At 36.8% G+C, this 14220-nt stretch overlaps 1 protein-coding gene across 1 annotated transcript; it reads left to right on the forward strand.

The window, feature by feature from the left end:
- The first annotated feature begins 12375 nt into the window (after positions 1–12375).
- Positions 12376–12831, forward strand: LOC102835529 (oligosaccharyltransferase complex subunit OSTC-like). Its single transcript, XM_006839982.1, has one exon. It carries the CDS (start codon positions 12382–12384, stop codon positions 12829–12831), a length of 450 nt encoding a protein of 149 aa, XP_006840045.1. The 5' UTR covers positions 12376–12381.
- Positions 12832–14220: the final 1389 nt, after the last annotated feature.

Here is a 14220-nt window from a genome sequence, read left to right on the forward strand (position 1 = left end):
GCCAGGGATGGAGACAGAGATGGTGATGTAGACAGATAGAGCGGCTGGGGACACTGGACTCAGGGAGGGAAAGGGGCTGTGTGCTGACGGCCAGGGGGCAGGCCTGTGGGGTGTACCCTTTGGTTATTTGATGATGCATGGAGGGGATTGTAATCGTTGCAATGAAACGAAATACGATAGGATGAATGTAAAACTGATGTTCTCCAATGTAAACCCACAAAATTAGCAATAAAAACTTAAAAAAAAAATTGTTGTTGGAAACTTACAGCTTATAAGTGGATGTTTCCCACCCCTGGACTAGAGGGTGTTGTTGTTTAGTGCTGTTGAATAGCGACAGTGTTTAGGATTTCTGAGGAGTGGCTGGGAGATTGGAACTACCAACCTTGCACTTCAAACCAACCTTTCAGTCCAGTGCTTATCCTACAGCGCCACACCAGGACTAGAGGGTAGGCACTTGTTAACATGGGTGACAGGACAGGCAATATGCCACAAGAGGGAGGTTTGGAGAGAACAGACAAAGGTAGGAAGAGACATTGGGAGAAATGCAGTAGTTACAGTGAGTGGAGGTAAACGTAGCTAATTGTATGTGGAGGAGATTGCAACCATGTAATGAAGTCATACTTCAGACGTACTGTCAGGAGGGACCAATCACTGGAGAAGGATATCATGTTTGATAAGGTGGAGGGTCAGAGAAAAAGAGGAAGACTCCCAGTGAGATGCATTGGCCAAGTGGCAGCATCAATGGGCTCAAGTGTGGCAACAGTAGTGAGGTTGGGCCAGGATCAGGCAGTGTTTTGTTCTGCTGTGCATAAGGTCTCTTTGAGTCGGTATCGACTCGATGGCACCTCCTAACAACAACAACAACAACAACAACACATGAAGCAAAGTGTATGAATTATTGTACGTAAAACTGATGATCTGCTCTGTAAACCTCCACTCAATTCAAAATAAAGTTAAGAAAAACAATGACAACCTTGGAAACTCTCAGGATCTCATCTGTGCTACAGGGTCATTATGAGTTGGAATGGACTCAACAGCAGTGGGTGGTGGGTCTGGTTGTGTCTCAACTTTTATCTTCTTGTTCCAATTGTGAATATTAACTATCAGCTAGCACCTGTCTCACAGAATTAAAGAAGGGAGGGCAAGGACTGGTCAGTTACTTTTCTTGAATGGTACTATTAAATGTTTAAAACTCTTGTCCAAAAGTTTAAAAAAAAATGTTGTTAGAATCTGGATTAGGATTGCATTATATCTGTAGAATGCTTTTGGTAGTATTGACATTTCCACAGGCTAAATCTTCCAATCCATGAAAATGGTGTGTTCTTTCATTTTTGTAGATATCTTTTAGGTTTTTTTGTAGTAGTGTTTTATAGTTTTCTTGGTATTGGTCTTTTGTTTCTCTGGTTAGATTTATTCCTAAATATTTCATTGTTAGGGTGGCTATTGTAAATAAAGTTTTTTTTTTTTTTCAGAATTGGTTTTATTGATATAGAAGAATCCGACTGATTTTTGTATGTTGATCTTGTACCCTGCCACTTTGATGAATCTTCTAGTGAGTTCCAGTAGTTGTTTTCTTGAGTCTTTGGAATTTTCTATGCATAGGATCACATCATCTGTGAATAGAGTTTTACTGCTTTGATGATTTGGATGCCTTTAATTTCCCTTTCTTGTTTTATAGCTCTGGTTAAGACTTCCAACAATATTGAATTGGAGTGGTGATAAAGGGCATCCTTGTCTGGTTCATGTTTACAAAGGAAATGTTTTCAGTTTCTCTCTTTTAACAGTGATATTGGCTGTTGGTTTTGTATGTATCCTATTATTTGGAACCGACTCAATGGCACTTAAACACGGCAACATACTTCAGAGTAGAACTGCTCTCTAAGGTTTATAAGACTGTAAATCTTTGTGGAAATTAGACAATCTCATTTTCCCCCCATGGAGCAGCTGTTGAGATCCAGCCTCTGACCTTCTTGTTAGCAATGCTTAATCCACTGTGTCACTAAGGCTCCTTAAGAAGATATAATGATAGTATAACAGAGTATTTTAACATAGGACAATGGGAAAGGGAGGTCTGGCCCATGGGGTGTTCATCACTGTATGCTGAATCCTGCATGACCAGAAGGAATGAGCTGTGGAAAGACTGGTTGGACAAATACTACAGATGTAAGAAAGATTGGCCAATGCAATGATGTGGGCTAGTGGGTACTGACTGACTGCTGCTGGGAAACAGGCCTTGGAGCTTTCATGCTCAAACAATTATTTAAAGTTTTAACTCATTAAACTGTTATCCCTTTGACTGAGAAGATAAATTAAACAGACCTGTAGGCTACCTTTGCAAGCCCCACCACATACTGTCTGTCCAGCTGAGCTGCTGGGAGTGCACTGAGTGCACCTGCCCCATGCTGCAGTGGTTTCTCTGCAGTACTGCTTTCTCGCCTGCCTAATACATTCTAAAATCTTGTCTGATTTTAAGAAACTCAAATGTTTCTTTCTTGACAATATTTTACCTAGACATATGTTAAATAAGCCCCAAACACAGAACTATTACTGAACAATAAATGGTACACAACTGTTAATTTGACTAATAGTAATTGTTTTTGTTGTTGTTACTGCTGTACTGATAAGAACAATGGAGATGTTTGCCTATCTGTCTATTTGTACTGCACACACAGGCAAATGGTTCTCAAACTTCCCAGCATCAACCATTCCATGGGTGCTACATTCATCTGTGACTGAGCCAAACACATGAGACATTTATGCAGTGTTGGCAAAGTGAAAGCCAGTATGATTATTTATAGAAAGCAAATAGTAAACTGCTACCAATGGATTCTCAAAAACCAAACACTTATTCTTTTCCAAATTACCCCTGTCCATTCCACATCACTGAACATGTGTGCTGTGGTTCAGGTCAGATACTATGTTCATGTCACTGCTACCAGTGGCTACCAAGAGGCTTCCCAGGCCTGTGCTGCCTGAGGCCTCACATGGCTCCTGCCATGCTGCCCAATGGGGAAGGCATACAATACAATGCCTACCCACTCAGCCTTTCACCCTGCTTGGACAAATGTTACAGCTGTTTTAATGCCACCAGGTTTACCCAGAAGCACCCAAATCTGCTAGCAAACTTCCTGTTTTAAGTTCTCAGGTCTCTCTCTACAAGTCCAAAAGCCAACGATCTTTCTTCCCTTCTTCTGTGTGATAGCTTTCTCTCCAGAGTATAGAAGATTCTGAGCACAAAGACTCCATTCCAAAGGGCACAATCTACTACTCCAGAGTTTTCTAGATGGCATTGAGGTCTCCTTCAGTTTCTGTGGGATTGGCCTTTATATAAGTCTGTTGTTGTTGTTGTTGTTAGATGCTGTTGAGTTAGTCCCGACTCATAGCGACCTTGTATAGGGTTTCCAAAGAGCAGCTGGTTGGTTTGAATCACTGACCTTGCAGTTAGCAAATCTAGTGCTTATCCTACAGCGACATACCAGGACTCCTAACAGATGGCAAAATTAATCAATCCACTAGCTGAATTGCAAGAGGCTCTATCCTATTGGGTGATTTTCTAGTCATTATTTACATAGTAAAATGACCAATCCCTTGCAAGATTGTGACCCAGCCAATTACTTTGTGGGTATTATAAGACCGTAACTAGAAAAGCTATATAAAAGCAATATATTATATTTCAAGGAAGTCTAGAAAAAATGATTTTGAAATTTCATTTCTCTTCTTGCTAATGGTAATATAGCTAATGCTGGCTATTATAGCCATAATAAAGTAATATATAAAAATAAAAGAAAAGTGTTACTGTAAATAAAGTACTTAAATTTATCTTGCAAACTTTCTTCTACAGAACACACAACTGTTTAAAGTTTCCTAGGAAAACCAGTTGATGTCAAGTAAATTTTGACTCACAGTGACCCCATGTGTTTCATAGAACAACTGAGCTCTCCAGTTTTCAGGGACCATTTTTAGTAACTACTTTTAGGAAGAAGGAGATCTTCAGGTCATTCTTCTGCGACACCTTTGGGTAGACGCAAACCTCCAGATATTTTGGTTTGCAGTTGTTATTGTTAAGTACCATGGAGTTGGTTCTGACTCATATAGTGACCCTGCACAGGGTTTCTGAGGCTGTAAATCTTTACGGGAGCAGAAAGCCTCATCTTTTCCCCATGGAAAGCTGATAGTTTCAAACTATTGACCTTGAGGTTAGCAGTCTTATTCCTAACCCCTACGCTACCAGAGCTCCTTTTGCAGTTAGGTATTGTTAAATGCCTCACCACTTTAAAATGTCTAGATGATCAAACCCCAAAAAGGGTGCATTAAACAAAGTTACACTCACAGACGTTGAGCCAATTTCACTGTATAGCAACCCTATCGGTCAGAGTGGAATTGCTCCATTGGGTTTCTGAGGATGTAAATCTTCATAGAAGCAAAATGGCCTCTTCTTTGTCTCAGAGGAGAGTGGGTCTGGACCACCAACCTTTCACTTGGCTGCCAGGTACCCACTGGACCACAGGGTTCCTAAGCTAAATTATACTTTGTGAAAATTCTCAATGTTTAAACAGGCATATAATGAGACTAAAAAAAACAACAACAAATGCATATGTAAATGATGTTAAGTGGCAAACTATAAAAAGAAGCATCATCTAGTCTATGTAATTGTGATGACAACCTCGAATCCCCCCTGCATCCATCAGTTCCCAAATAAGCATTTGGATTTACAGCAGTAATTCTTCCTTCAAGTTCCCCTCTTCTGAATAGATAGTTGCCTGTAAGCACTTTTTATATAGAAATTCTGGAGCTGCCACTGAATCTACACAACCTATAACGTATTAAAGACTTTGTCTCAGCAGAAAATTCTCCAGCGTTTCTTGATGGAGGGATTCAGAACAAGACTTGCCTAACAAAGCAGGTTTTAATGGTCAAATCTAGCTTGGTTTGGAAACAGATGCTTTCTACAAAGCTTCCTTACTACCTTAAGGTTGTATTTATTGCCATTTCATTGCTTTTCTCATAAACTCATACTTTATGTAAGACCTGTATCTTGTCAAACAAATTTGCCAATGATAGATCTTTGAAGAAACACAACTTTCACAATTTAGAAGCAATGGCTGAATTCCCTTCTTATGTCTGCATGAATTTAGCAAAGAGGTAGGGCCACATTTGCAAGTAGAAAACACTGATTTAGAAGAGCATAGAATAAGTGATATGGCAGTTGACCGTCAGCCCACTTCTTTGAGTTATTTTTGGTGGAATACCTAGATCAAAAGAGAATCTGGTCTGAATAAAAATCCCTGTTTTAATCTATCATACTCTTCGCTTAAAAGATTGCAATAAAAATTGAAATCTTTCAAGAAAATGAGGTGGCACAGAAGGTACTCACTCATCACTGCCAAGAAATTTGGAAGACAGCTATCTGGCTGACTGACTGGAAGAGATCCGTATTTGTGCCCATTCCAAAGAGAGGTGACCCAACAGAATGCAGAAATCATAAGACAATATCTTTGATATCCCGTGAGAGTAAAGTTTGACTAAAGGTAATACAGAAATGGCTGCAAGCATACAGTGACAGAGAAATTTCAGAGGTTCAAACTGGATTCAGAAGAGGCTGTGGAATGAGGGATATCATTGCTGATGTCTGATGGATCTTGGCTGAAAGCAGAGAATATCAGAAAGATTTTTACCTGTGCTTTATTGACTATGCAAAGGCTTTTGATTGTGTGGATCATGACAAGCTATGGACAACATTGCCAAATATGAGTATTCTGGAATACTTAATTGTATTCATGAGGAATCTGTACCTGGACCAAGATGCAGTTGTTAGAACAGAACATGGGAACACTGAATGGTTTAAAATTAAAAAAAAAAGTGTGTGCAAAGTTGTATTCTTGCATCATACTTATTCAAACTGTATGTTGAGCAAATAATCTGAGAAGCTGGGTTATATGAAGAAAAACGTGTTATGAGGATTGGAGGAAAACTCATTAACAACCTGCAATATGCAGATGATATAAACTTGCTTGCTGAAAGTGAACAGCACTTAAATTACTCACTGATGAAGATCAAAGGACACAGCCTTCAGTATGGAGCATCTCAGTGTAAAGAAAACAAAAACCCTCACCAGTAGACCAATGAGCAACATTCTTATCAATGGAGAAAAGATTGAAGTTGTCAAGGACTTCATTCTTCTTGGATCAACTATCAAACACTCATGGAAGCAGTAGTTAAGAAATCAAATGACATATTGCATTAGGCAAATCTGCTGCACAATAACTTTTTAAAGTGTTGAAGAGCAAAGATGTCAGCTTGAGGACTAAGGCGTGCCTGACCCAAGCCATGGTATTTTCAGTATCCTCATATTCATGTGGAAACTGGACAGTGAATAAAGAAAACCGTAGAAGAATTGATGCATTTGAGTTATGGTGTTGGAGGAGAATATTGAAAGTGCCATGGGCTTCCAAAAGAACCAACAGATAGATCTGTTTTGAAAGAAGTGCAGCCAGCATGCTTCTTGGAAGCCAGGATGGACAAACTTTGTCTCTCATATTTCGGACATATTGTCAGGAGGGAGCAGTACCTAGAGAAGGATATCATGTTTGGTAAGGTGGACGGTCAGAGGAAAAGAGGAAGACCCCCAGTGAGATGGATTGGCTAAGTGGCAGCCTCCATGGGCTTAAGTGTGGATACAATAGTGAGGTTGGCCTAGGATCCGGCAGTGTTTCATTCTGCTATGTATAAGGTCGTTATGAGTCGGTACCGACTTGATGGCACCTAACAACAACAACAACTCTTTGCTTGCTTTTTTTTTTTTTTGCTTTGCATTTTAACAAAATTTTCGTGTAAGTGATTGAGTACATATTTTAAGGGTAGGAGTCAGTACTTCCACTCTATTCTGGGGTATTAGGAATTGGGGAAATTGGAGTAGACACCAGAAGGGTATCCAATTAGGAGGAGGAACTTTATCTCCTTTCTACTCTAAAGAACCAATAAAGAGAGTGGTTATGTTACATAGAATTTCCAGGGGAGAAAAGGAAGAACACTTAATTCATTCACTTTAAAAAATTACAAATTTGGCATTTTTGCATATGTTTTTTTCTTTTTGATTATACTATTTTGATTATTATCTATTGAATTACTTTTAGCAATTTCCATTTCTCTGTGCTTTTCATGCATTATTTAAGTAGTTCTGAAATTCTAACATATTGTGCTATAAGAAAACAGCAGTTTAAATGTGTCCAGTTAATGAATATATTCCAAGCACAATAAATTTCCTTACCCATCTACAAAATCAGGAAAATGGAAACTCAACCATGGAAACTTTACTAGGACATAGAAAATGTGTATTATGTGGGCACCTTTAATGCTGACATCAATTGGAGATGAAGTGATTGATAAGAACATGGCATCTGCATGCTTTCACTTCCTTTAAGCATAATGAGATTGATTTTGAGATAGAAGAAAAATAGTTTCATCTGCTTAAGAAGTAGCCATGGAAGAAAACACTAATACATAGCTAAGTTAGGTTACTAATTCCATATTATCTTCATTTGCTGTTTGTGTTTGAGAATTTAATAACCTCTTAGAAATTAAAATTCACATTAACACTTTTCTGATATGTTTTGTTGTTGCTGGCATTAACAGTGAAGTGAAGGTGATCAGCATATACTAGGACTTGCCATTTTCTGATTTTATTATCTTTTTTAAAATAATCCATAGTTTTACAAATGCTTAGCAGTTTTATATTACTCTTGACCTTGGAATGAGCTCTATGTGTCAGCTCTCAGAATTCACAGGCTACCAACTAGAATTTATGGAAGTGTATTTCTTCACTGCTTCTTCAATTTCCATATTATCTGCTAGAAGAGACATACTAACTTAAGTGTCTATTTTGCTAAGAGATAAGTAATCAATCTTATCCCTGGAAAACTATGCATTTTCCAAATATTCACTGATTCTATGAGTTGAACACCATGAGAAAAGTGGTAAGCAAATGATAGTTAAGAAGTGATGCATAAAACATCCTCATCAGTTTGCATATATGATAGAATCTTTTTATTCTATGACCTATCTCAGAAAGTAGTATTTCACTTACATGTTACAGTAAATTTTCTCATCATGGTTTAGCGAAAATAGTAATTACTTTGAAGTTACATTCCCGACAGCATACATTTGGTTACATTCCTGATAGCATGACTTTCTGGTGGTTTGCAAACATATGAATTCCAGTTATTTCATTTGTAGATCAAGAATATGAGGAGGCTTCAAAGAGTTCACAGAAAAATGTCACTATCTTTTAATTCCATTTTTTCCACAAACATAAGTCCCTGTTATAATATGCAGACTCTTACAGAGTATTAGTAAGAACCTAAGGAAATAATATCAATGTATTTTGAAATCTTTAGAGTAGCATAGTGTTTTAGTGTTTAGTAGCATAGCATTTAGTGTTTAAATTTAATTTTATTAAATAATGTACTTGATTTTTTACTTAAAGAATAAGTCAGTAACTATCTGTTATCACCTTTTAATTTTTTTAATATTTATTTTTCCATACTACCCTCTGTACAGGTATTCAATGCCAGACTTCATTTTGGAAACTCTTCTCATGATCATATTTTCAGGGTAGAAAGAATGAGGAGTCAACTGCACTGCTCTTCAACTAATTACCTGGTGAGGTGCCCATTGATGATGTCTTTTCACAGCCCCTCTTTAATCATGCATAAAGCTATTCTTGGGTTCTGCTGTAAGTATTCACTTTTAGGATATCCTTTTATTTTATGTGTAGCTTTGCTGTTTTTTTTTTATATTTTATTTAGATAGCACTTAAAACACTTTATGCTTTTATGATCCCTTTGGTTTTCTTGGCCTGCTGTCGTCTGCTTTCATATTTTTCAGTAAGTCGACTCCTATCGGATATTGGTGAAATTCTCTTAGATTTCCACCACTCCTTAAGGTTTATTTAATTTGTATTATATCATCTCAACAGAATTTGGGGTCGAAGAGAGATAAATGTTTAAGCCTAGTTAACTATCTTGAACCAGATATTTCTTGTATATTATTTCTAGTAGTTTTACCTACCATATAACCTTAGAGTGGTTAAATAACATACCAAAGTTTATTTTGCAGGTATGTGGCAGAAAGCTGACTGATTTCAAAATCCAAGCTCTTTTCAGTACCCCATCTTTTTTTTTTTAAATAGTAGGAAAACAAATGCCCAAAGGGTCATATTAATGCACTATTTATTTAGGATTTTAAAATGTTATTTATCTTTTCATTTCAGTTGCTTTTTGTTTATTACCAGGCTTATGCTTAAATAAAACTAATTGCACATAATGGATCTGACAGCATGAGTGGATTAGTGTATTCCTGAGTGGTTTGATCATTAGAAGCAAAATAATAATTTGAAACTCCACGTTCCATTTTTTAAGCCCATTTCTCACTATTGCAATAACATAAACTGTTCATTTCCCCATGAAATGGAATTTAAAATGTAACTTCATCTTTGGTTAGAGAAAGGACAGTAGAGGGCTATCTGTTTATTTTTATTTCATTCCCAAGGAATTAGTTTTTGTTTAGAAATGTAATACTATAATAATAGAAATAGGAATCATGATAAAGTATTGGAAATGCATAGAAATTTGTTTATGAAGGATACCACAATTTTAACCAAAATATTTCTCTTTTTTTAAATGATAGTAATTGGAAAGCTAGTTAATAGAGGTTTGTTTTTTTTTCTTTTCTTTTTTTCACTTTGAGTATTTCTTACATTTTTCTTTCAGCAGAAGCCTTTAGAGGTGGACAACCTAACCACATCAAATACAAGTACGTTTTAGTTACGTTATTCAAATAATAAATACCAAGTTTATTTGTTAAAGTATTGAAATTATAACAGGCATTCATTGTCTGGTGCACTGATATTATAATGAAAAGAAAAACAACACTGCCTAACTTAATTGTACTTGAACAAAGAAGAAGTAAATAGACTTTTTATTAGGAAAGCTGGAATCTGCTTTGTCAAAGGACATAGATTGCAAGAGAGCAATGTCACTGTAAAACTTGGAGCTTTGTTAAGTCGTATTGTTCACACTGTCAGTTTCTAGTGATCACTGATGGTAGCTGTAATTATGGCAGGGATACTACTTGACAATGAGACTCGACAGACTACGACTCCAGCTTTTTCTCCTTATGCTAAACCTGGACTTTGAGTCAAATCTTTGTTTTTCCTCCTGTATTTGCTTTGACAGTATTATTGAACAGGACACTTTTTTTCATGATAATTTGCACAGTTATTAATAAAACATATCCTATTACGCAATAATTGAATATATTTAATTAAAGTTGATGCAATGAGAATAATAGAAAAAGGCAAGGCTTTCCCCTGAAGAGTCAGAAATGAGTGATGGTAATCAGCCTGGATTTTGCCAAAAAAGGAAATAATTCCAAGAGCTGAGTTTGATGACCCTTCATCAGTGACTCTTGGTTCCTTTATACTGAATTTGTAGTAGAGAATGATAAGTTATGCATCCTCTGCTCTTAAATCGTGACATCAAGTCAATATGCCGTAACCTATTTTATTGTCTAACACATCTTGGTGGAGATCAGCATGTCTCTGATTTCCTTTATCCTTCCAGTAATTCTTCAATAAAAACTCAGAAAACATGACCTGCCTTCTAAACAAGCAACTAAGAACTCTGCAGCCCTCTACCTTTATCTCCATAGTCAATATATCTAGACAAGATCATTTTCATTCAAAAGTCAAGAAAGTATCTGTAAACAATTAATGGAAGCACATTATTAAATTTCTGTTCTTAATGATTATTCTGGAGCCCTGTTGGTACACTGGTTAAGCATTCGGCTGCTAACAGAAAGGTTAGTGGGTCAAATTCCACTGTGGGAGCAAGATGTTGCTGTCTGCTTTTGTAAAAATTTCCACATTTGAAATCCTAAGGGCAGCTCTGCTCAGTACTCTAGGGTCTTGGTGAGTTGGAATTCTACTCAACAGAAATGGGTAATGATTATTCTATTAGCTAGAGAATGATTGTGGTAATTATAAGCAGAGCAGATACATGAGCTCATAACAGTTGTGTGGATTTAAAATTTCACTCATGGTCTCTCATAAAAAAATTCTAAATGATGATTTAGTAAGTTTCATTTTCTATATTACGAGCATTTAGCAACTGTTTTGCATAGATATTAAGGAATCAAAACTGACTCACAGTTCAGGAAGGTTGAATTCTCGGAGGTTTGATGTTAAATGGGCATTGATATTAACTCTGTCACAAAGACGACGAACTTAGTAAAATGCTGCATTGGGAAACATGTAAAAAGTTATGGAACAAGTTGATATTTAAAAGATTTTGTAAAATGATTTAAATTAAACATTTGTCTTTAAATCTGGTGTCAAATTCTGGGATTTGCTTTCTTCAACACACATATAATGCCTTCACAAATTACTGAAGAACGCCTGTGAATATAAGCAGACATTAAGACTGTTATATGGAGGTCATGGTTGTTAAGTGCCATCAAGTTGGTCCTGACTCATAGAGACCATGTGTAGGGTTTCCGAGGAGTGACTGCTGGATTTGAACTGTTGACCTGTGGTTCAAATGAGACTTACAGTCTATTGCTTTATCCTACAGAACCACACTATGACTCCATTATAGTGATGTTGTTGTTGTTGTTGTTAAGTGCCATCGAGTCGGGTCCGACCCATAGCGACCCTGTACAGGGTTTCCGAGGGTGTAAATCTTTACGGGAGTAGAAAGCCTCATATTTCTCCCGCGGAGCGGCTGGTAGTTTCAAACCGCTGACCTTAAGGTTCACAGCCCAATTCGTAACCACTACGCTACCAGAGTAGTCCTTGTTATATACTCCTTTAAGGCACAATAATTTGAATACTAAGTAAATACTTGGTGTAGCACTGTAGAATAAATATTGGGCTGCTAACCACAAAGTTGGTTGGTTCAAACCCATCAGCTGCTCCTTGGAAACCTAATACAGGGTCACTATGAGTCTGGACCAACTCGACAGCACTTAACAACAACAACCATAGCTGTTTTATAATGTTTTATTAGATGGTGGTTGAAAAAAATGACTGTTCTCCCAATTGTGGTAGCTAGAGAATTTACTATTTTGTCCAACTCATGATGGCACTTATGAATTTTTACTTAAGTCTGATCTTTAAATATATTGCTGTTTTTGTTAAGTGTCATAGAGTCATTTCCTACTCATAGCAAACCTATGTACAACAGAACAAACACACTACCTTATCTTCACATTATTACTATGTTTGAACCCATTACTGCATCTCAGTAAAGTATAAAGGGACTTCAAAAATTTTGTGGAAAAAATTGAATTAAAAGATAATGGATTTGGGTCTCTTCTGCCACCAACATGGAGCCTTTGTATGGAGTCCTGTTCCTGGTGTTCAAATGCTCCAACCTGAAGCTGAAGGAGTCGCCCTTGGTACGTATGCCATGGGCCATGACGATGGGCACTCTGGTGGTGGTGTCTTATTTCCTTATCTCCAGAGAAATAAATTATGATGTTATTGTGAAATCTCCAAGTGTTGCTTCTATGGCTGATGAACATGGACATCAGAGATCCATAGCTTTCTTGACTTACAGAGTAAATGAACAGTATATTATGGAAGGACTCGCATCTAGCTTCCTGTTTACAATGGGAGGTCTAGATTTCATAAGCCTGAACTGGTCCAGTGCACTAAACATTCCAAATCTCAGTAGATTTCTTATTTTATTCATTGGATTCATCTATATCCAATTGAAAGTTTTTATGGCTAGAGTATTCATGAGAATGAAATTGCTGGGTTATCTGATGAGTTAAAGTACCCCTTCAGAAGAAATTGGTGGATATTGGATTTGCTCCTGTTAATGAAGTTTTGACAGCTGTATCTACCAAACCTCAAATATGAAATATGGGAAAGGATGAAAAGCAGCAGAGAGAAGAATCTAGTGAAAGTATAGGAAGCTTATTAAAGCTTGGACTAGAATTTCTCCTTGGTAATTCAGAGACACAATTTTTTTATAGTGTGTTTTTTTCCTGCTGACCTAGACTGATGTCCCAATGATGTTAAGTGGCATTTTCTTCTTAGTTTTTCATTTTGAAAGGAAATATACTTCATTTCTACAACTGTAATATTAAATCAAGTAATTAATTTTTATAGCCCCTTAACATTTACAGGAGATGGCATCTCTGATTTTCAAACATTGATGTTCAGTCAGGAAGCAGGATGCCATAAGCAGAGAACTCTGGACAGCTGATCAACTTTACCTGTGGTGCTTTGCCTTTCAACAGATTATGCAATACTTGTTATTCCACATATTTGAAAGACTGTTTCCTGAACAATAAGATGTGTGCAAGGAATAGAAATAAATCTACATTTTTTAAATTAAAAAAAAAAAAGATAGTGAATTGTTTTCTTGATTGCTGATTCCATGGTTATTGATTGTGGATTCTAGTAAAATGAAATCCTTGACAATAATACCAACTGGACATAATTATTCTAAAGGTTTTACAGTAGTTTAGCTTATATTTTTGCATGTGGTTTACATGACAACAGCATACTTGACCATGTTGTCATTGTTGTTGTTAAGTTGGTTCTGACTCATAGCAACCCTATATAGGATTTCAAAGGAGTGGCTGGTGAGCTTGAACTGCCAACCTTGCAGTTCAAACTAACCTTGCAGTCAGGTGCACTAGCCCACAGGACTCCATTAACACCAGAACTCCATATGTCCATATGAAACTTGCAATAAACAGAAGAAGCTCAACCTTAGTCTTCACTACAGGACCTAACAAGGAGAAGTTTTATGGTATAAATCTATAAGGTAACATGCATATATTAATATCCACGGGATATTTGGGTTGTCTTAGTTAAATCTCCATGGACACATTTAGATATGTTACCTGACTATAAATTCAGTATGCTTGATTACATATATAGAACATGAAAAGATAACTGAAGGTCATTCTGGTTAAAGGTAAAGGCATTGGATTCAAATGTAAAGACAGTGGATTGAAAGTTGGTTTCATGGCTTTGACTTTTATTAATCTTTTTTTTTTTTTAAATCAAATTAACATCTCAGCTTCATTTTTCTTAGTACTCCTGGTGTGGCGATGTAGGATAAGCACTGAACTTGTAACCACAAGAATGGCAATTCAAACCCACCAGCTGCTCCCTGGAAAGCTTATAGATGGAAATGACTCAATGGA

The sequence above is a fragment of the Chrysochloris asiatica genome, unplaced genomic scaffold (assembly GCF_000296735.1).
Source record: "Chrysochloris asiatica unplaced genomic scaffold, ChrAsi1.0 scaffold00027, whole genome shotgun sequence".
Taxonomy (NCBI): domain Eukaryota; kingdom Metazoa; phylum Chordata; class Mammalia; order Afrosoricida; family Chrysochloridae; genus Chrysochloris; species Chrysochloris asiatica.